The 21787-nt window shown below is 69.3% G+C and overlaps 2 protein-coding genes across 2 annotated transcripts; one reads left to right on the top strand and one right to left on the bottom strand.

Moving 5' to 3' along the window:
• Positions 1-811: 811 nt before the first annotated feature.
• On the top strand, positions 812-10242 carry LOC135317820 (dynactin subunit 2-like). Its single transcript, XM_064474289.1, has 14 exons — positions 812-910; positions 1921-1989; positions 5174-5270; positions 5389-5450; positions 8128-8226; positions 8304-8464; positions 8573-8720; positions 8803-8868; positions 8949-8987; positions 9110-9187; positions 9327-9398; positions 9518-9620; positions 9727-9818; positions 9927-10242. The coding sequence occupies exons 1-14, from the start codon at positions 875-877 to the stop codon at positions 10011-10013; spliced, it is 1209 nt and encodes a 402-aa protein (XP_064330359.1). The 5' UTR covers positions 812-874; the 3' UTR covers positions 10014-10242.
• Positions 10243-12105: 1863 nt separating this feature from the next.
• On the bottom strand, positions 12106-21555 carry DCTN2 (dynactin subunit 2). The gene is made up of 14 exons (XM_064474290.1): positions 21448-21555; positions 20366-20434; positions 17078-17174; positions 16898-16959; positions 14122-14220; positions 13884-14044; positions 13628-13775; positions 13480-13545; positions 13361-13399; positions 13161-13238; positions 12950-13021; positions 12728-12830; positions 12530-12621; positions 12106-12421 (listed from the first exon to the last, which is right to left on the bottom strand). The coding sequence occupies exons 1-14, from the start codon at positions 21481-21483 to the stop codon at positions 12335-12337; spliced, it is 1209 nt and encodes a 402-aa protein (XP_064330360.1). The 5' UTR covers positions 21484-21555; the 3' UTR covers positions 12106-12334.
• Positions 21556-21787: the final 232 nt, after the last annotated feature.

The raw sequence follows: 21787 nt of genomic DNA, 5'->3' as shown, positions 1-21787 counted from the left end.
AGCGCTGGCAAAGCATCAAAGCCAGCTCCAGGCCTCCCAGAGCGGGGGTAGGGGGGGTCTTCTGGCCACCCTATCTGGGGGTCTTTCATCCCTCTTTTGGGGCAGAGCCCTTAGAGACCCAGGCGGGACTTCAGGGAGCCCTGCTGGAGGGGCAGCACAGCGGGACACAAGCAGTCCAGGAGGGCCATCAGTGCCTCGACGACAACATCCTCCTCCAAGTGACCGAGGGAGGAGCCAGCGAGGAGGAGAGGGGCTCCGCCGAGCTCATCTTCACCAGCGAGGGGATGGGATGTGGAGGGCCAAGGCAGCCTGGGCTGCAGCGACCACGAGGTGGTGGAGCTGGGGATGCTGGGGGCGGGGAGGAGGGGGCTCAGAGCCCGGGGCTTCGGGAGAGCGGACTCTGGCCCCTTGGAGGGTCTGCTTGGCAGAGTCCCCTGGCGTGAGGCAACGGAGGGAAGAGGGGCCCAACAAAGGTGGCTGAGGTTCAAGCATCCCCCCCGCCAAGCTCCAGAGCGCTCCGTCGCAGCGAGTGGGCAGTCGGGGAAGAGAGGCAGGAGGCTGCCCGGGGGAACAGGAGCTCCTGGGCAACGCCAGGCACGGAAAGGAGGGAGGCAGAGCCTGGAGCAGGGGCAGGGAACTGGGAGGGATGGCGAGAGGGCGGCAGCGCCCCCCCCGCCCCCGCGCGGGCCCCGCCCCCCCGCAGGCCCCGCCCCCCGCAGGCCCCGCCCCCGCGCGGGCCCCGCCCGCTGCTCTCGCGAGACTCGCCGCGCCCGCTCCGGCCCTGCTCGGCCCCGGCCCCCGTTACCGACCCCCCGTTACCGCCCCCCCCGTTACCGCCCCCCCCGTTACCGACCCCCCGTTACCGACCCCGGCCATGGCCAACCCCAAGTACGCCGACCTGCCCGGCATCGTGAGTGCGGGAGCGGATCGGGGGATCGGGGGGGGGCCTGGGGGTCTGAGGGGATCCGCGGGACCTGGGGGAGAATGAGGGGATCAGGGGGATTTGGGGGGGGGGTCTGAGGGAATTGGGGTGTCTGTGGGGATGGGGGGCCCTTGGGGTCTGAGGGGAGCAGGGGGACAGGGAATCAAAGGGGGTCTGAGGGGATCGGGGGAGGCTGGGAGAAAATGAGGGGATGGGGGTGATTTTGGGGAGTATGAGGGAATTGGGGGATGGGGAGTCTGACGGGAGCAGGGGGCTTGGGGGAGATTGAGGTGGTCTGAGGGGATCGGGGAGGTCTGGGGGTGTCTGAGAAGATCACAGGGGGTCTGAGGGGATCCGGGGGCCTGGGGGAGAATGAGGGGACCAGGGGGATTTGGGGGGGTCTGAGTGGGTTGTGGCGGGTCTGAGGGGATCCAGAGGGTCTGGTGGAGCTGGGGGCTCTGGGGAAACTGGGGGGATTGATGGGGACCGAGGGGCTTGGGGGGGCTCCCGGTCAGTAAATGGAGCACCTGGGGAGACTGGGGGTGTCAGGGGAATGGAGGGTGTTGGAGGGGGCACCCAGGGCGGTCGGAGGCATTTGGGGTGTCCGGGGGATCGGAGGAGGCGGGGCTGCAGTGGGTGTTTGGGGAGCTGGGGGGAAGTGGGGACTGTCTGGGGGGGGGACAGGCGTGTCGGGGGGTTGGGAGTGCCCGGGGTATTGGGGGCGATTGTGGGAGTGGGGGTACCTGCCAGGGCCCCGGGCATTTGGAGGTGTCGGGGGGACGGGGGAGGGTGTGGGGAGTTTGGGGACGTCAGGGGTGCCCAGAGGGATGTGGAGTCTTTGGGGAGACGGAGGTCGTGGGGGCAGGGAGGTGCCGCGGGTGTCCCTGGGCTGGGGGGCATCGGAAGCAGTTTGGGGCGGTTGCGGGGTATTTGATCACAAAGGGATAATAAAGCGCCGCGGAGAGCTGGGGTTTCAGCGGAGCCCGTTTCCGCCCCAGGCCTGGAACGAGCCCGACGTGTACGAGACCAGCGACCTGCCCGAGGATGACCAGGCTGAGTTCGAGGCGGTAAGGGCTGGGGGTGCCGTGCCGCGGGATGGGGGGCGAGCGACTGTGCCCGTGCCCCATCCCGCAGCCACCCGGCGCGGCGGGACCAGCACCGCCGCAGGGAAACGGCTCCTGTCCCCGCACGCGCCCCTGCGGCGCCACGTCCCCCCGTGCCGTGTGCCAGCGAGGCGGCACCCCCATCCCACAGGCTGCCGGTGCTTTGGGGGCCGAGAAGCGAGGCCGGGGCGCAGCCCCCCGCCCGTGCAGGGTGGCCGTCCCCAACCCCAGCATCCGCACCCTGCGAAATGCGGCCGAGGGCAGCGAAGCGAGCAGGGCTGGCCAGCCCCCCGGCCCCGGCCCTTGGCACAGGCGGTGCTCCATGGGCAGCACATGGAGGACGAGGGGGGCCCGTTGAGGCGGGTTCGCCCCATAACCCAGCTCCCAGCCCTGCGCCGGGGCCCATCACACCCGGGCTGTGGCCATTATCTGTGGGGCTGCCGTGCAGAGGCTTGGACGTGGGGTGACAGCGGGGCCCGTCCTCAAGGCCAGCACGGCACGAGGGGCGCAGCTGGTGCTGCGTGGTGACCCCCGGCTCTGCCAGCGAGGCTGAAAGCCGACGGGTGCTTGTGGCTCACGGCCCAGATGGCTGCCGGGTCCCCCCCGGCCCCGCTCCGCCGGCGCACGCTCCCAGTGAGGGGGCAGCCAGGCCTCGGCAGCGCACAGGCGAGACGCGGCTCCTCCCCGCGGCACAGCCAGCGTTTGTGGGGGACGCGGGGTCGGTGTGTCCCCACCAGCATGGGCTGGCGTGGCACCGTACGCTGCAGGCGGGCAGGGGCACGCCAGGCACCTGGACGTGGTTATGAGGGGGGCAGAGAGATCCCTCGCAAGAGCCAGGGCATCGAGATGGACTGAAACGGGTTGTTTCCACCCAAAGTTGCCCCCGTCAGGCCTCGGTCACACCAAAACGGTGCCCAAGAATAGAGCGGCGCCGCAGCAGTGCCTCCCGCAGTGTTTTCGCTGCCCTGCGGCCCCGTTGCAGGCAGAGGGGAAGGGTTGCCGGGGTTTAAGTGCTGTCATCTCCTCTGGCGGGAGTCCCTCGCGCAGCTTCGTTGTGTTTCTTGGCTCTCACGCGCTGAACTGACCTGAGTTTCCCACCGCTCTTCCCCTCCCTGCTCCCCACCTTGCCTGGACACTAGTTTGCACAAGTAAGCCCGTTTGCTCCTTCAGTGTTGCATGCCCTTTGCGTTGCGTTTTGCATGCGGTAGATGTGCAGGGGGTCCCGTAGCTGCTGCCTGTCGCTGCGTCGCCTGGTCCCGGCTGTGGGTCACCGCGCCGTGGGGCGGAGGGGAGGCAGCCGGCAGCAGCTGTGCGTCCCCGGGTGCGACGTGGTGCTGCCGCTGCCTCCCTGCTCTCCCGTGCCCTCTTTGCATCTGCCCTGCCTGCCTGCACACACTGCCCTCCTTGTCCTTCGGGACCCCAGGGACCCCCGGCCCCCCACGACGGGTCTGGGCCACGCCGCGCTCCCGCCCCGGCGGCCCCGTGCCCTCCCCAGCGACGCTGCCTGCGCAGAGGGGTGCTGCCCAGGGGCGGTCGCTGCCATCCCGCCGCAGCCCATCCTGCCAAGCCTTGCAGCACGCTGCGGGGCAGGCAGGGCACGGGCAGGCGAGGGAGGCCGCGCCGAGCCCCCACCCCTGCTGCGAGTGCCGCACGGGGCTGGCTGCAAAGCAGGGCACAGCTTGTGCCCCTCCTGGGACCGGCGTGGGGGTTTAGCCCCCCGGACCGCAGCTGTTGCCTCCCTCTACCCCCTGGAGCCCCGGGGAAGTGCCAGGCCTGGGGCTGCTCCGTGGGGGCCCGTCCTGCCCCAGGCTCTGCTCACATCCCCCCCAGGGGAAAGAAGCTGGAGCTGGAGGGAGGTTATCCGCGCGGGGCTTGGCCGTGGCGCCCCCAGACTCGGGGCGCATCCTGCTCCCACGCTTTCTCTGGGCGCCTTGACCAGCCCTCGCAGCAGCCGCCACCAGGCCGTCCCCAGCCCCGGCTGCCCTGGGGCGCCCGGCTGAGGGGTCCAGCCCCCCCCGCTGCCCCCCTGTCTCACAGCCGCTGCCCCCCCACCGCTGCCCTCGCCTCCGCGCTGGCGGCCCCTGCATCCCGCATGGCTCCTGAGCCCTCGCGCGGGGCAGCGGGGCCACCCTGGCACGGCCTCGGCGCAGGGACGTGGGTGACGGCGGGCCGCGCATGGGGCCAACCTTCTAACGCGATTTTTGTCTCTCTCTCCCCCCTCTGCTCCTAACCTTGCTCTGACTTTCTCACCTCTGGGAAACACAAGGAGCTGGTAAGAGCCCGTCTGTCGGCCGCCGTAACCCTGCGCTCTGCTCGCGGGCGCTCGCCGCTGCCTCCCCCAGCCGGAGGGCTCCCCCCAACGCTGCTCCCGCTGCTCCCGCTGCTCTCACCCCTTCTTCTCCATCTGCAGTGCGCCAGGGCTCCCCAAAAGCGTGTCAGGCCACGGCCGGTTGCGGGGGCTGGAAGCGGGCTGCCGTGGCCCAGGGCAGCAGGTGGGGGGGGTCCTTTGGGTGCCTCCCGCAGAGTCCTGCTGGGTCGGGGTCACCCGACCGCGGTGTGAGGCCAGGAGAGCCCAGACTCCCCGTCCGCACTCGCCCTGCCAGGCTCTCCAGGCTAAGCCCGTTTGCCCTTTGAGGGGTTGAAGTCCCACAACGCCCCCCGGGTGGTGGGAGCCACCCCGAAACGCGGCCGCGGGGCAGTTCCAGCCCTGCTGGGCCGGGGGCCGCCCCGGCTGCCCACGACACGTGTGGGCTCAGCAGCAGGTTGCCCGATACTGGTCGTGGGGCTGCCCGAAGGTTTCACGCCTCGCCGTACACTTGCACCTCTGGCCGCGCCACCGCGCCCTCGGGGGGGTTTCCTGCCGGCCGGGCCGGGCCAGGGTCCGATCTCCCTGCGGCAGGCCCTGGGGATGCGCCGCGTCCCGGACAGCCCCCGCTGCCCTGGGCAGACCCTTTGCCTGGCTCTGTCCCTGCCTGTCGGTCCCTGGGGCTGTGCCTCTGTCCTGGGGGGGACGGGGCCGCCTTCGCCCCCCGTTACTGTCCATCCTCTCCCCAGCGGCCCTGGGCGGCCGCCGGCGCTGCAGGGAGGCGGCGGCTCTGCCAACGACCCCCGCGGCTGCCGCGTCCCTAATGCTGAGCGTTGTGTGCAGGAGGAGCTCACCAGCACCAGCGTGGAGCACCTCATCATCAACCCCAACGCTGCGTACGAGAAGTTCAGGGACAAGCGCCTGGGCACCAAGGGAGTGGGTGAGCCGGGGGGGCCGGGGAAGGGTGGGCTGTGGGCAGCCTGGCTCCCTGAGCCCACCCCACGGAGGGCACAGCCGCCCCGGGGTTCTGGGGTGACGCCCTGCTCTTCCTCTTCCAGACTTCTCTGACAGCGTCAGCAAGAGCAGGACAACGGGCTACGAGTCTGGGGAGTATGAAATGGTGAGTCCCGAGCGCACGGGGATGTGAGCCACCCCGGCGCACGGTCCCTCGTCCCCACCCACCCCACAGCGACGTCCCTGCCCAGGGCCACAAGTCACGCGGAATCTCGGAGCGCTGGAGGTGGGAAGGGGCCTCTGGAGGTCATCTGGTCCAAGCCCTGCTCAAGCAGGGCCACCTAGGCCTGGTTGCCCGGGACCGCGTCCAGATGGCTTCAGAATAGCTCCAAGGACGGAGACTCCACCGTCTCCCCGGGCAGCCTGTGCCAGTGCGAGGTGGCCCTCGCAGGAAAAATGTGTTCCCTGGTGTTCAGGGGGAACCTCCCGCGCTTCGGTTTGTGCCCGTGGCCTCTCTGCTCCTGGCACTGGGCACCGCTGAGACGAGCCAGGCTCCGTCCTCTCGGCGCCCTCCCTGCAGGTATTGGGAAGATCCCCCCCGAGCCGTCCCTCCTCCGGGCTGAGCAGTGCCAGCTCTCTCAGCCTTTCCTCAGAGGAGAGATGTTGCAGCCCCGTCAGCATCGCGGCGGCCACTTGTTGGACTCTCTGCGCTATGTCCGTGTCTCTCGTACTGGGGAGCCCAGCACGGGACAGGGCACGCCAGGAGCGGCCCCAGCAGTGCTGCGGAGAGGGGAAGGATCCCCTCCCTCGACCACAACGCCGCTCGTGCTGCCCAGGACATCGTTAGCCTTCTCTGCCGCATCACGTTTAGCTCGGTGCCCGCCAGGGACCCGCGGCCTTTTCCACAGAGCTGCGTCCAGCTGGGGAGCCCCAGCGCATCCCGGGGCCGGGGTTGCTCCTCCCCACGAGCCGGACTTTGCACCTCCCGCCCTTGAACTCCATGAGGTTGCTGTTGGCCTGTTTCTCCAGCCTGTGCAGGTCCCTCTGGACGGCAGCACGACCCTCTGGCGCCTCAGCCCCTGCTCCCAGCGAGGGGTCTCCTGCAAACCCGCTGAGGGTTCGCCCTGCCCCATCACCCAGAGCGTTAAGGGAGATGCTAGAGAGGACCGGAGCCAGCACTGACCCCTGGCCTACACCGGTCGTTGCTGGCCCCCAACTAGACGCTGGGCCGATGCCCACCACCCTCTGTCTTGGCTGTCCGGCCATTCCACAGCACCTCACTGCCTGCTCGTCCCGCCCCGGCGTCAGCAGCTGCTCTTGGAGGAGCCCGTGGGAGACAGTGCCCGGGGCTTCCCTGAACTCCCGGTAGACAATCCCCGCTGCTCTCCTCGTCTGCCAGGCCAGTCGTTGCGTTGTAGGAGTTTATCGAGGTGGTCGGGCACGACTGCCCTCGGGGAAGCCAGGCTGATTTCTCTTGACGGTGCTTCTGTCGTTCATGCTCCTGGAAATGGTTTCCAGGACGAGCTGCTCCATCACCTTCCCAGGGAGAAGGTGAGGCTGACCGGCCGTGGTTGCCCGGGTCCTCCCTGACCTGCTTGAAGTCGGGGGTGACATTCCAACATGACGCCAGGCTGGCGCTTCTCCCAGTGACCCGTCAGAGATGGTCACGGGTGGCCTTGCAACGCCATCAGCCAGATCCCTCAGCCCTGGCGGGTGCATCCCGTCTGTGCCCGGCGCTTCTGTCTGTCCCCTTTCCTGGAGTCTTCCCTGCCCTGACCCCTTTCCGCCAAGGCTACGTCTGCCTTGCTCCAGCCTTTCCCGCAGCCTCTGTGACCTGGGATTCCTGACGGCAGGTGGGGCTGGTGGAGGCAGAGGCAAAAGCAGCCTTCAGTGCCTCAGCCTTTCCCGCCTCCCGTGTCCCCAGGTCCCACGTCTCGTTCAGCACCGGGCCCCCATTTCCACTCGCCGTCCTTCTCTCACCTGAGCGCTTACACAAGCCCTTCTTGTTGCCTTGGACATCCCTGGCCAGGCTGAATTCCAGCTGGGTTGTGGCTTTCCTAACGCCATCCCTGGCCGCTCGGGCAATGTCTCCATCCCTCCCGGTTCCCTGCCCCTGCTCCAGGCTCTGCCTCCCTCCTTTCCGTGCCTGGCGTTGCCCAGGAGCTCCTGTTCCCCTGGGCAGCCTCCTGCCTCTCTTCCCCGACTGCCCACTCGCTGCGACGGAGCGCTCTGGAGCTTGGCGGGGGGGATGCTTGAACCTCAGCCACCTTTGTTGGGCCCCTCTTCCCTCCGTTGCCTCACGCCAGGGGACTCTGCCAAGCAGACCCTCGAAGGGGCCAGAGTCTGCTCTCCCGAAGCCCCGGGCTCTGAGCCCCCTCCTCCCCGCCCCCAGCATCCCCAGCTCCACCACCTCGTGGTCGCTGCAGCCCAGGCTGCCTTGGCCCTCCACATCCCATCCCCTCGCTGGTGAAGAGGAGCTCGGCGGAGCCCCTCTCCTCCTCGCTGGCTCCTCCCTCGGTCACTTGGAGGAGGATGTTGTCGTCGAGGCACTGATGGCCCTCCTGGACTGCTTGTGTCCCGCTGTGCTGCCCCTCCAGCAGGGCTCCCTGAAGCCCCCCATGAGGACCCGGTTCCTGGGGGCATGGGGCTGCTCCGACCTGTCTGTCGGGGGCCTCACCCGCTGGTTCTCCCTGCTCGCTCCCTTTTCTTGCCTTTTTGCGCAGGTTTGGGTGGGCACCGAGGGGAGCCGGGTACCAGCGTCCCGGCCACCCCCTGCCCTGGGTGCCTGGTGCCGCGGTCGGGCCGTGAGCCCCCGCCTGACCCCCCTCTTGCTCCCTCTGCAGCTCGGCGAGGGCCTTGGTGCCAAAGAGACGCCCCAGCAGCGGTACCGGCGGCTGCAGCACGAGGTGCAGGAGCTGGTCAGGGAGGTGGAGCAGATCCAGGTGAGCATCCCCCCTGCCCTGGGGGCCGTGGGGAGGCTGTGCCGGGGGGTGACGTGGCCGCCTTCCCCCCGCCCCAGAGCTCGGTGAAGGAGTCGGCGGCGGAGGAGGAGCTGACGCCCATGGCCTTGGCCAGGCAGGTGGAGGGCCTGAAGCAGCATCTGGTCTCCAGCCACCTGGAGAAGCTGCTGGGCCCCACCGCAGCCATCGACTTTGCGGACCCCGACGGTGCCCTGGCCAAGTGAGTGGGGTGCCGGGATTCGGGGCGCAGCGCGGGGAGCCGGGGGCGGATGCCAGCAGCTGCGCGGGGCGGTGCCGGGGCCCCGCGCCCACCTTTCCCCCTGCCCAGGCGCCTGCTGCAGCAGCTGGAGGTGGCAAAGTGCAGCAAGGCGGCGCCGGGGAAGAGCCCCGCCAAAGCCCCGGCGCCCACCGGAGACGCCGTCACCTTTGAGCTGTACTGGAGGCCAGAGCAGGAGCAGTTTGCCCAGACCGCCAAGGTGAGCGTGGGGAGGGGGGGCACGCTGCGCCTGGCCCCAAAACGGGGTGCCCTGCCGGCTCACCCCCCTCGTCTCCCCCCAGATGGCGGAGCTGGAGAAGCGGCTGGCGCAGCTGGAGGCGACGGTGCGGTGCGAGCCCGACAGCCAGGTGAGGGGCCGGGGCTCCTGCCCTGCCACGGGGCTCCTGCCCCCCGTCCTGCCCCACTGACGCACTCTCCTTCCCCGCAGAACCCGCTGCTGGTGGGGCTGAAGGGCACCAGCCTCATGGTGAGTCCGGCAGGGGCCGCGGGCACGCAGGGACCCTTTCCCCACACCCCGTGCCCATAGCAGTTGCGGGGGGCAGTGCCAGGGTGCTGCCGTGCCCCCCCTCACCTGCTCCCCCTCCCCAGGAGACCGTGCAGGTCCTGCAGGCCAAGGTCAACATCCTGGACGTGGCAGTGCTGGACCAAGTGGAGGCCCGGCTGCAGGTGAGGGGGGCGGCGGGGGGAGCTGCGCGGCGGGTGTCACGGGGCCGTGGCAGAGCCGCGGGACGGCACTGCCCGCGGCCGGGAGATCGGCGGTGGGCACTGCTGGATCTGGGGGCTCACATCTGCTCCCCCTCCCCAGAGCGTCCTGGGGAAGGTGAATGAAATCGCCAAGCACAAGGCAACCGTGCAAGACGCCGACACCCAGAGCAAGGTAAGAGCCGCTGGGGGGGCCCCCAGAGGCAACCCCGGCGTGGCGGGGGATATACGGAGCCCCCCTCCAGGCTGTGCTGACCCCCCCGCACACTCTTCTTGCCCTGCCCCGTCCCCCAGATCCACCAGATCTATGAGACGATGCAGCGCTGGGACCCCGTGGCCAGCACCCTGCCCGACGTCGTGCAGAGGCTGGTGACCCTCAGGGACCTGCACGAGCAAGGTGAGGGGCTGGGGGGGACATTGGGGACAGTGGCCGGGCGTGACGGGGAGCAGCTCACGGGGGGCACTGCTCCCCCACCACCACTGAGCCTTCTCGTCCCTCCCAGCCACACGGTTCGGGCAGGTCCTCGTGCACTTGGACACCACGCAGCAGGAGATAGCCGGTGCTCTCAAGGACAACACCGTGCTGCTGGCGGAGGTGGGGCCCACCGAGACCCACCTGCTGGGGTGGAGTGGGGAGGGGCGGGGTTGGGGTCCCCCTCCTGCTCCCCCTGCTCACCCCTTCCCCACGCCCCCCCCACCCCAGGTCCAGAAGACAATGAAGGAAAACCTGGCCATCGTAGAGGACAACTTTGCGGACATCGATGCCCGCATCAAGCGGCTGCAGCAGTGAGAGCACCCTGCAGACCCCCCCCGCACCGGGCGTCCCTGCCCCCCCGGGCCCCTGGGAATCCCTCCCTCCCGCCGCAGGTACCAGCCCCTGCTTGTGGGTACCCTGGCTCTGGCCCCTGCCCAGTGTGGGGTCTGGAGGGGTCCTCCCCGCCCCTCCGTGCCCACCTCAGGGGGGGACGGGACGGTCTCTGTGCCCCCCAGCTTCACCCCAATAAATGGCTCAGCTCCAAGTGCATCGTGTCGACGTCTCCTTCGGGCTGTGGGGCACGAGTGGGGCCTGGCAGCCGCGTTTTAAATGCCTCTTTTAACTTAAGTTAACCAACCCCCAGAACCCCTGTGCCCCTCTGTGCAGTCTGGCTGATGGCATCGCAAGGCCACTCTCGACAATGTTCGAAGACTCATGGTGACTGGGAGAAGTGCCAGTGCACTGGAGGAAAACACCCATTGTGCCATGCCAGCCCCGCTGTCACCCCACAGCCAAGCCTCTGCACGGCAGCCCCACAGATAATGGCCACAGCCCGGGTGTGATGGGCCCCGGCACAGGGCTGGGCTGCGGGACCCCACCGTCATTTGGCGTTGGGTTATGGAGTGAACTCACCTCAACGGGCCCCCCCGTCCTCCGTGTGCTGCCCGTCGAGCACCGCCTGTGCCAAGGGCCGGGGCCGGGGGGCTGGCCAGCCCTGCTCGCTTCGCTGCCCCTCAAGTCCCCTCGACACCCTCAGACTCCCTCTAACCCCTCCAAATCCTGCTAATCCCCTCATTCTCCCCCAGACCCAGTCTGATCCTCTCAGATCCCCTCAGACACCCCCCAGATCCCCGTGATTCCCTCATTCTCTCCAAGATCCCCTGACCCCCTCAGACCCCCCCAATCCCCCCCAGCTCGCCCCTGCATTCAAAATGCCGGGCAGGTCGGCGTACTTGGGGTCAGCCGCGGCCGGGGGCCGGTAACGGGAGCAGTAAAGTAGGGAGACATTAATGAGGGGTCAGTAATGGGTTTCACAAGAGCAGCTTGCAGGGTGGGTGCGGATACAGATCCCATTGGGGGGGTCAGGGGGACATGGCAGGGCCCAGGGGTGCACTCAGTGGGGGAAGCAAGGGGGGGGATGCATGGGAGGGGAGACACAGGGGTGGCCACACAAGGGCAGCACACGTGTGGGGTGCTGGAGGGGGAGACGGGGGGGGGGGAAGGCTCGGAGGGCACATGGGCTGGGTCACATGGCGGGTCTCCCCACTCCCACCCATGGGATTGCCCCCGGGGTGAGCTCCGAGCAGGGACCCCTGTGTCATTTTGGGGGTCACCTGTGCCGGTGCTTCGTCAGTCCCGTTTCCTGGAGTCTTCCCTGCCCTGACCCCTTCCTGCCAAGGCTACGTCGGCCTTGCTCCAGCCTTTCCCGCGGCCTCTGTGACCTGGGATTCCTGACGGCAGGTGGGGCTGGTCGAGATGGAGGCAAAGGTGGCCTCAGCGCCTCAGCCTTGCCCACCCCATGTCCCCCCGTGCTGGCAGCCATCCCACCACCTCCCCGTCGCCCCAGCGAGGCCATGGCCCCGCACCTGCCCATGGGGCTTGAACCCACCAGTGTTACTGGCGGCCCCACTCCCGGCAATCCCCCGTGCTGGGGGGCTGGATTGGTGCTAGGGGAGGCTGGATTGGTGCTAGGGGAGGCAGCCGCGGGGTCCATCCCCAGCGCCTATGCCCCATGTTGGGGGGGGTCCCACTGCCCCCATTACCTCAGGCATGGGGGGTGTCGCGGCCCAACGGCTGGATCCACTCAGGGTTAGTTTAGCGCAAGCCTCTCCCTCACCAAAAACAAGGTTCCCCCCTTCTCATCCCCCAGTACCAGTAATAATCATCTCCCACAGCCTGGGGGCCACACGCCCCAGGCCTGGGCCGTGCCCACCCCCTCGGGATCATCCCCGCCCCCCCAACACTGCCCACTGCCCAGGGGTCGCAACGACGAGAACAGACGTTCCCCTGTGGGTCGAAGCTTTCCCCTTGAGGGGGGAGTTACACACCCTTAAAAGATGCATTTAAAACGCGGCTGCCAGGCCCCACTCGTGCCCCACAGCCCGAAGGAGACGTCGACACGATGCACTTGGAGCTGAGCCATTTATTGGGGTGAAGCTGGGGGGCACAGAGACCGTCCCGTCCCCCCCTGAGGTGGGCACGGAGGGGCGGGGAGGACCCCTCCAGACCCCACACTGGGCAGGGGCCAGAGCCAGGGTACCCACAAGCAGGGGCTGGTACCTGCGGCGGGAGGGAGGGATTCCCAGGGGCCCGGGGGGGCAGGGACGCCCGGTGCGGGGGGGGTCTGCAGGGTGCTCTCACTGCTGCAGCCGCTTGATGCGGGCATCGATGTCCGCAAAGTTGTCCTCTACGATGGCCAGGTTTTCCTTCATTGTCTTCTGGACCTGGGGTGGGGGGGGCGTGGGGAAGGGGTGAGCAGGGGGAGCAGGAGGGGGACCCCAACCCCGCCCCTCCCCACTCCACCCCAGCAGGTGGGTCTCGGTGGGCCCCACCTCCGCCAGCAGCACGGTGTTGTCCTTGAGAGCACCGGCTATCTCCTGCTGCGTGGTGTCCAAGTGCACGAGGACCTGCCCGAACCGTGTGGCTGGGAGGGACGAGAAGGCTCAGTGGGGGGGGGGGAGCAGTGCCCCCCGTGAGCTGCTCCCCGTCACGCCCGGCCACTGTCCCCAACGTCCCCCCCAGCCCCTCACCTTGCTCGTGCAGGTCCCTGAGGGTCACCAGCCTCTGCACGACGTCGGGCAGGGTGCTGGCCACGGGGTCCCAGCGCTGCATCGTCTCATAGATCTGGTGGATCTGGGGGACGGGGCAGGGCAAGAAGAGTGTGCGGGGGGGTCAGCACAGCCTGGAGGGGGGCTCCGTATATCCCCCGCCACGCCGGGGTTGCCTCTGGGGGCCCCCCCAGCGGCTCTTACCTTGCTCTGGGTGTCGGCGTCTTGCACGGTTGCCTTGTGCTTGGCGATTTCATTCACCTTCCCCAGGACGCTCTGGGGAGGGGGAGCAGATGTGAGCCCCCAGATCCAGCAGTGCCCACCGCCGATCTCCCGGCCGCGGGCAGTGCCGTCCCGCGGCTCTGCCACGGCCCCGTGACACCCGCCGCGCAGCTCCCCCCGCCGCCCCCCTCACCTGCAGCCGGGCCTCCACTTGGTCCAGCACTGCCACGTCCAGGATGTTGACCTTGGCCTGCAGGACCTGCACGGTCTCCTGGGGAGGGGGAGCAGGTGAGGGGGGGCACGGCAGCACCCTGGCACTGCCCCCCGCAACTGCTATGGGCACGGGGTGTGGGGAAAGGGTCCCTGCGTGCCCGCGGCCCCTGCCGGACTCACCATGAGGCTGGTGCCCTTCAGCCCCACCAGCAGCGGGTTCTGCGGGGAAGGAGAGTGCGTCAGTGGGGCAGGACGGGGGGCAGGAGCCCCGTGGCAGGGCAGGAGCCCCGGCCCCTCACCTGGCTGTCGGGCTCGCACCGCACCGTCGCCTCCAGCTGCGCCAGCCGCTTCTCCAGCTCCGCCATCTGGGGGGAGACGAGGGGGGTGAGCCGGCAGGGCACCCCGTTTTGGGGCCAGGCGCAGCGTGCCCCCCCTCCCCACGCTCACCTTGGCGGTCTGGGCAAACTGCTCCTGCTCTGGCCTCCAGTACAGCTCAAAGGTGACGGCGTCTCCGGTGGGCGCCGGGGCTTTGGCGGGGCTCTTCCCCGGCGCCGCCTTGCTGCACTTTGCCACCTCCAGCTGCTGCAGCAGGCGCCTGGGCAGGGGGAAAGGTGGGCGCGGGGCCCCGGCACCGCCCCGCGCGGCTGCTGGCATCCGCCCCCGGCTCCCCGCGCTGCGCCCCGAATCCCGGCACCCCACTCACTTGGCCAGGGCACCGTCGGGGTCCGCAAAGTCGATGGCTGCGGTGGGGCCCAGCAGCTTCTCCAGGTGGCTGGAGACCAGATGCTGCTTCAGGCCCTCCACCTGCCTGGCCAAGGCCATGGGCGTCAGCTCCTCCTCCGCCGCCGACTCCTTCACCGAGCTCTGGGGCGGGGGGAAGGCGGCCACGTCACCCCCCGGCACAGCCTCCCCACGGCCCCCAGGGCAGGGGGGATGCTCACCTGGATCTGCTCCACCTCCCTGACCAGCTCCTGCACCTCGTGCTGCAGCCGCCGGTACCGCTGCTGGGGCGTCTCTTTGGCACCAAGGCCCTCGCCGAGCTGCAGAGGGAGCAAGAGGGGGGTCAGGCGGGGGCTCACGGCCCGACCGCGGCACCAGGCACCCAGGGCAGGGGGTGGCCGGGACGCTGGTACCCGGCTCCCCTCGGTGCCCACCCAAACCTGCGCAAAAAGGCAAGAAAAGGGAGCGAGCAGGGAGAACCAGCGGGTGAGGCCCCCGACAGACAGGTCGGAGCAGCCCCATGCCCCCAGGAACCGGGTCCTCATGGGGGGCTTCAGGGAGCCCTGCTGGAGGGGCAGCACAGCGGGACACAAGCAGTCCAGGAGGGCCATCAGTGCCTCGACGACAACATCCTCCTCCAAGTGACCGAGGGAGGAGCCAGCGAGGAGGAGAGGGGCTCCGCCGAGCTCCTCTTCACCAGCGAGGGGATGGGATGTGGAGGGCCAAGGCAGCCTGGGCTGCAGCGACCACGAGGTGGTGGAGCTGGGGATGCTGGGGGCGGGGAGGAGGGGGCTCAGAGCCCGGGGCTTTGGGAGAGCGGACTCTGGCCCCTTCGAGGGTCTGCTTGGCAGAGTCCCCTGGCGTGAGGCAACGGAGGGAAGAGGGGCCCAACAAAGGTGGCTGAGGTTCAAGCATCCCCCCCGCCAAGCTCCAGAGCGCTCCGTCGCAGCGAGTGGGCAGTCGGGGAAGAGAGGCAGGAGGCTGCCCGGGGGAACAGGAGCTCCTGGGCAACGCCAGGCACGGAAAGGAGGGAGGCAGAGCCTGGAGCAGGGGCAGGGAACCGGGAGGGATGGAGACATTGCCCGAGCGGCCAGGGATGGCGTTAGGAAAGCCACAACCCAGCTGGAATTCAGCCTGGCCAGGGATGTCCAAGGCAACAAGAAGGGCTTGTGTAAGCGCTCAGGTGAGAGAAGGACGGCGAGTGGAAATGGGGGCCCGGTGCTGAACGAGACGTGGGACCTGGGGACACGGGAGGCGGGAAAGGCTGAGGCACTGAAGGCTGCTTTTGCCTCTGCCTCCACCAGCCCCACCTGCCGTCAGGAATCCCAGGTCACAGAGGCTGCGGGAAAGGCTGGAGCAAGGCAGACGTAGCCTTGGCGGAAAGGGGTCAGGGCAGGGAAGACTCCAGGAAAGGGGACAGACAGAAGCGCCGGGCACAGACGGGATGCACCCGCCAGGGCTGAGGGATCTGGCTGATGGCGTTGCAAGGCCACCCGTGACCATCTCTGACGGGTCACTGGGAGAAGCGCCAGCCTGGCGTCATGTCGGGATGTCACCCCCAACTTCAAGCAGGTCAGGGAGGACCCGGGCAACCACGGCCGGTCAGCCTCACCTTCTCCCTGGGAAGGTGATGGAGCAGCTCCTCCTGGAAACCATTTCCAGGAGCATGAACGACAGAAGCACCGTCAAGAGAAATCAGCCTGGCTTCCCCGAGGGCAGTCGTGCCCGACCACCTCGATAAACTCCTACAACGCAACGACTGGCCTGGCAGACGAGGAGAGCAGCGGGGATTGTCTACCGGGAGTTCAGGGAAGCCCCGGGCACTGTCTCCCACGGGCTCCTCCAAGAGCAGCTGCTGACGCCGGGGCGGGACGAGCAGGCAGTGAGGTGCTGTGGAATGGCCGGACAGCCAAGACAGAGGGTGGTGGGCATCGGCCCAGCGTCTAGTTGGGGGCCAGCAACGACCGGTGTAGGCCAGGGGTCAGTGCTGGCTCCGGTCCTCTCTAGCATCTCCCTTAACGCTCTGGGTGATGGGGCAGGGCGAACCCTCAGCGGGTTTGCAGGAGACCCCTCGCTGGGAGCAGGGGCTGAGGCGCCAGAGGGTCGTGCTGCCGTCCAGAGGGACCTGCACAGGCTGGAGAAACAGGCCAACAGCAACCTCATGGAGTTCAAGGGCGGGAGGTGCAAAGTCCGGCTCGTGGGGAGGAGCAACCCCGGCCCCGGGATGCGCTGGGGCTCCCCAGCTGGACGCAGCTCTGTGGAAAAGGCCGCGGGTCCCTGGTGGGCACCGAGCTAAACGTGATGCGGCAGAGAAGGCTAACGATGTCCTGGGCAGCACGAGCGGCGTTGTGGTCGAGGGAGGGGATCCTTCCCCTCTCCGCAGCACTGCTGGGGCCGCTCCTGGCGTGCCCTGTCCCGTGCTGGGCTCCCCAGTACGAGAGACACGGACATAGCGCAGAGAGTCCAACAAGTGGCCGCCGCGATGCTGACGGGGCTGCAACGTCTCTCCTCTGAGGAAAGGCTGAGAGAGCTGGCACTGCTCAGCCCGGAGGAGGGACGGCCCGGGGGGGATCTTCCCAATACCTGCAGGGAGGGCGCCGAGAGGACGGAGCCTGGCTCGTCTCAGCGGTGCCCAGTGCCAGGAGCAGAGAGGCCACGGGCACAAACCGAAGCGCGGGAGGTTCCCCCTGAACACCAGGGAACACATTTTTCCTGCGAGGGCCACCTCGCACTGGCACAGGCTGCCCGGGGAGACGGTGGAGTCTCCGTCCTTGGAGCTATTCTGAAGCCATCTGGACGCGGTCCCGGGCAACCAGGCCTAGGTGGCCCTGCTTGAGCAGGGCTTGGACCAGATGACCTCCGGAGGCCCCTTCCCACCGCCAGCGCTCCGAGATTCCGCGTGACTTGTGGCCCTGGGCAGGGACGTCGCTGTGGGGTGGGTGGGGACGAGGGACCGTGCGCCGGGGTGGCTCACATCCCCGTGCGCTCGGGACTCACCATTTCATACTCCCCAGACTCGTAGCCCGTTGTCCTGCTCTTGCTGACGCTGTCAGAGAAGTCTGGAAGAGGAAGAGCAGGGCGTCACCCCAGAACCCCGGGGCGGCTGTGCCCTCCGTGGGGTGGGCTCAGGGAGCCAGGCTGCCCAGAGCCCACCCTTCCCCGGCCCCCCCGGCTCACCCACTCCCTTGGTGCCCAGGCGCTTGTCCCTGAACTTCTCGTACGCAGCGTTGGGGTTGATGATGAGGTGCTCCACGCTGGTGCTGGTGAGCTCCTCCTGCACACAACGCTCAGCATTAGGGACGCGGCAGCCGCGGGGGTCGTTGGCAGAGCCGCCGCCTCCCTGCAGCGCCGGCGGCCGCCCAGGGCCACTGGGGAGAGGATGGACAGTAACGGGGGGCGAAGGCGGCCCCGTCCCCCCCAGGACAGAGGCACAGCCCCAGGGACCGACAGGCAGGGACAGAGCCAGGCAAAGGGTCTGCCCAGGGCAGCGGGGGCTGTCCGGGACGCGGCGCATCCCCAGGGCCTGCCGCAGGGAGATCGGACCCTGGCCCGGCCCGGCCCGGCCGGCAGGAAACCCCCCCGAGGGCGCGGTGGCGCGGCCAGAGGTGCAAGTGTACGGCGAGGCGTGAAACCTTCGGGCAGCCCCACGACCAGTATCAGGCAACCTGCTGCTGAGCCCACACGTGTCGTGGGCAGCCGGGGCGGCCCCCGGCCCAGCAGGGCTGGAACTGCCCCGCGGCCGCGTTTCGGGGTGGCTCCCACCACCCGGGGGGCGTTGTGGGACTTCAACCCCTCAAAGGGCAAACGGGCTTAGCCTGGAGAGCCTGGCAGGGCGAGTGCGGACGGGGAGTCTGGGCTCTCCTGGCCTCACACCGCGGTCGGGTGACCCCGACCCAGCAGGACTCTGCGGGAGGCACCCAAAGGACCCCCCCCCACCTGCTGCCCTGGGCCACGGCAGCCCGCTTCCAGCCCCCGCAACCGGCCGTGGCCTGACACGCTTTTGGGGAGCCCTGGCGCACTGCAGATGGAGAAGAAGGGGTGAGAGCAGCGGGAGCAGCGGGAGCAGCGTTGGGGGGAGCCCTCCGGCTGGGGGAGGCAGCGGCGAGCGCCCGCGAGCAGAGCGCAGGGTTACGGCGGCCGACAGACGGGCTCTTACCAGCTCCTTGTGTTTCCCAGAGGTGAGAAAGTCAGAGCAAGGTTAGGAGCAGAGGGGGGAGAGAGAGACAAAAATCGCGTTAGAAGGTTGGCCCCATGCGCGGCCCGCCGTCACCCACGTCCCTGCGCCGAGGCCGTGCCAGGGTGGCCCCGCTGCCCCGCGCGAGGGCTCAGGAGCCATGCGGGATGCGGGGGCCGCCAGCGCGGAGGCGAGGGCAGCGGTGGGGGGGCAGCGGCTGTGAGACAGGGGGGCAGCGGGGGGGGCTGGACCCCTCAGCCGGGCGCCCCAGGGCAGCCGGGGCTGGGGACGGCCTGGTGGCGGCTGCTGCGAGGGCTGGTCAAGGCGCCCAGAGAAAGCGTGGGAGCAGGATGCGCCCCGAGTCTGGGGGCGCCACGGCCAAGCCCCCGCGCGGATAACCTCCCTCCAGCTCCAGCTTCTTTCCCCTGGGGGGGATGTGAGCAGAGCCTGGGGCAGGACGGGCCCCCACGGAGCAGCCCCAGGCCTGGCACTTCCCCGGGGCTCCAGGGGGTAGAGGGAGGCAACAGCTGCGGTCCGGGGGGCTAAACCCCCACGCCGGTCCCAGGAGGGGCACAAGCTGTGCCCTGCTTTGCAGCCAGCCCCGTGCGGCACTCGCAGCAGGGGTGGGGGCTCGGCGCGGCCTCCCTCGCCTGCCCGTGCCCTGCCTGCCCCGCAGCGTGCTGCAAGGCTTGGCAGGATGGGCTGCGGCGGGATGGCAGCGACCGCCCCTGGGCAGCACCCCTCTGCGCAGGCAGCATCGCTGGGGAGGGCACGGGGCCGCCGGGGCGGGAGCGCGGCGTGGCCCAGACCCGTCGTGGGGGGCCGGGGGTCCCTGGGGTCCCAAAGGACAAGGAGGGCAGCGTGTGCAGGCAGGCAGGGCAGATGCAAAGAGGGCACGGGAGAGCAGGGAGGCAGCGGCAGCACCACGTCGCACCCGGGGACGCACAGCTGCTGCCGGCTGCCTCCCCTCCGCCCCACGGCGCGGTGACCCACAGCCGGGACCAGGCGACGCAGCGACAGGCAGCAGCTACGGGACCCCCTGCACATCTACCGCATGCAAAACGCAACGCAAAGGGCATGCAACACTGAAGGAGCAAACGGGCTTACTTGTGCAAACTAGTGTCCAGGCAAGGTGGGGAGCAGGGAGGGGAAGAGCGGTGGGAAACTCAGGTCAGTTCAGCGCGTGAGAGCCAAGAAACACAACGAAGCTGCGCGAGGGACTCCCGCCAGAGGAGATGACAGCACTTAAACCCCGGCAACCCTTCCCCTCTGCCTGCAACGGGGCCGCAGGGCAGCGAAAACACTGCGGGAGGCACTGCTGCGGCGCCGCTCTATTCTTGGGCACCGTTTTGGTGTGACCGAGGCCTGACGGGGGCAACTTTGGGTGGAAACAACCCGTTTCAGTCCATCTCGATGCCCTGGCTCTTGCGAGGGATCTCTCTGCCCCCCTCATAACCACGTCCAGGTGCCTGGCGTGCCCCTGCCCGCCTGCAGCGTACGGTGCCACGCCAGCCCATGCTGGTGGGGACACACCGACCCCGTGTCCCCCACAAACGCTGGCTGTGCCGCGGGGAGGAGCCGCGTCTCGCCTGTGCGCTGCCGAGGCCTGGCTGCCCCCTCACTGGGAGCGTGCGCCGGCGGAGCGGGGCCGGGGGGGACCCGGCAGCCATCTGGGCCGTGAGCCACAAGCACCCGTCGGCTTTCAGCCTCGCTGGCAGAGCCGGGGGTCACCACGCAGCACCAGCTGCGCCCCTCGTGCCGTGCTGGCCTTGAGGACGGGCCCCGCTGTCACCCCACGTCCAAGCCTCTGCACGGCAGCCCCACAGATAATGGCCACAGCCCGGGTGTGATGGGCCCCGGCGCAGGGCTGGGAGCTGGGTTATGGGGCGAACCCGCCTCAACGGGCCCCCCTCGTCCTCCATGTGCTGCCCATGGAGCACCGCCTGTGCCAAGGGCCGGGGCCGGGGGGCTGGCCAGCCCTGCTCGCTTCGCTGCCCTCGGCCGCATTTCGCAGGGTGCGGATGCTGGGGTTGGGGACGGCCACCCTGCACGGGCGGGGGGCTGCGCCCCGGCCTCGCTTCTCGGCCCCCAAAGCACCGGCAGCCTGTGGGATGGGGGTGCCGCCTCGCTGGCACACGGCACGGGGGGACGTGGCGCCGCAGGGGCGCGTGCGGGGACAGGAGCCGTTTCCCTGCGGCGGTGCTGGTCCCGCCGCGCCGGGTGGCTGCGGGATGGGGCACGGGCACAGTCGCTCGCCCCCCATCCCGCGGCACGGCACCCCCAGCCCTTACCGCCTCGAACTCAGCCTGGTCATCCTCGGGCAGGTCGCTGGTCTCGTACACGTCGGGCTCGTTCCAGGCCTGGGGCGGAAACGGGCTCCGCTGAAACCCCAGCTCTCCGCGGCGCTTTATTATCCCTTTGTGATCAAATACCCCGCAACCGCCCCAAACTGCTTCCGATGCCCCCCAGCCCAGGGACACCCGCGGCACCTCCCTGCCCCCACGACCTCCGTCTCCCCAAAGACTCCACATCCCTCTGGGCACCCCTGACGTCCCCAAACTCCCCACACCCTCCCCCGTCCCCCCGACACCTCCAAATGCCCGGGGCCCTGGCAGGTACCCCCACTCCCACAATCGCCCCCAATACCCCGGGCACTCCCAACCCCCCGACACGCCTGTCCCCCCCCCAGACAGTCCCCACTTCCCCCCAGCTCCCCAAACACCCACTGCAGCCCCGCCTCCTCCGATCCCCCGGACACCCCAAATGCCTCCGACCGCCCTGGGTGCCCCCTCCAACACCCTCCATTCCCCTGACACCCCCAGTCTCCCCAGGTGCTCCATTTACTGACCGGGAGCCCCCCCAAGCCCCTCGGTCCCCATCAATCCCCCCAGTTTCCCCAGAGCCCCCAGCTCCACCAGACCCTCTGGATCCCCTCAGACCCGCCACAACCCACTCAGACCCCCCCAAATCCCCCTGGTCCCCTCATTCTCCCCCAGGCCCCCGGATCCCCTCAGACCCCCTGTGATCTTCTCAGACACCCCCAGACCTCCCCGATCCCCTCAGACCACCTCAATCTCCCCCAAGCCCCCTGCTCCCGTCAGACTCCCCATCCCCCAATTCCCTCATACTCCCCAAAATCACCCCCATCCCCTCATTTTCTCCCAGCCTCCCCCGATCCCCTCAGACCCCCTTTGATTCCCTGTCCCCCTGCTCCCCTCAGACCCCAAGGGCCCCCCATCCCCACAGACACCCCAATTCCCTCAGACCCCCCCCCCCCAAATCCCCCTGATCCCCTCATTCTCCCCCAGGTCCCGCGGATCCCCTCAGACCCCCAGGGCCCCCCCCCGATCCCCCGATCCGCTCCCGCACTCACGATGCCGGGCAGGTCGGCGTACTTGGGGTCGGCCATGGCCGGGGTCGGTAACGGGGGGTCGGTAACGGGGGGGTCGGTAACGGGGGGTCGGTAACGGGGGGGGCGGTAACGGGGGGGGCGGTAACGGGGGGCCCGCGCGGGGGGGTCGGTAACGGAGGGGGGGTTCGGTAACGGGGGGTCGGTAACGGAGGGGGGGCCGGTAACGGGGGGGTCGGTAACAGGGGGGCCGGTAACGGGGGGGTCGGTAACAGGGGGGCCGGTAACGGGGGCCGGGGCCGAGCAGGGCCGGGGCGGGCGGGGCGAGTCTCGCGAGAGCAGCGGGCGGGGCCTGCGGGGGCGG

This window comes from Phalacrocorax carbo, chromosome 27 (assembly GCF_963921805.1).
Source record: "Phalacrocorax carbo chromosome 27, bPhaCar2.1, whole genome shotgun sequence".
NCBI lineage: Eukaryota > Metazoa > Chordata > Aves > Suliformes > Phalacrocoracidae > Phalacrocorax > Phalacrocorax carbo.
Note: the sequence above shows the minus strand (reverse complement) of the source record. Positions and strands in the feature narration are given on the sequence as shown.

What these genes read in the sequence shown, in the direction of transcription:
- LOC135317820 (XM_064474289.1), top strand. Translation starts at nt 875, where the DNA reads ATGGCCAACCCCAAGTACGCCGACCTGCCCGGCATC. An exon ending in ACGCCGACCTGCCCGGCATC is followed by an intron (nt 911 to 1,920) that starts GTGAGTGCGGGA and finishes TTTCCGCCCCAG; the next exon opens with GCCTGGAACGAGCCCGACGT. An exon ending in ACACCGTGCTGCTGGCGGAG is followed by an intron (nt 9,819 to 9,926) that starts GTGGGGCCCACC and finishes CCCCCACCCCAG; the next exon opens with GTCCAGAAGACAATGAAGGA.
- DCTN2 (XM_064474290.1), bottom strand. Translation starts at nt 21,483, where the DNA reads ATGGCCGACCCCAAGTACGCCGACCTGCCCGGCATC. An exon ending in AGTTTGCCCAGACCGCCAAG is followed by an intron (nt 13,546 to 13,627) that starts GTGAGCGTGGGG and finishes GTCTCCCCCCAG; the next exon opens with ATGGCGGAGCTGGAGAAGCG. An exon ending in TGAAGGGCACCAGCCTCATG is followed by an intron (nt 13,239 to 13,360) that starts GTGAGTCCGGCA and finishes CCCCCTCCCCAG; the next exon opens with GAGACCGTGCAGGTCCTGCA.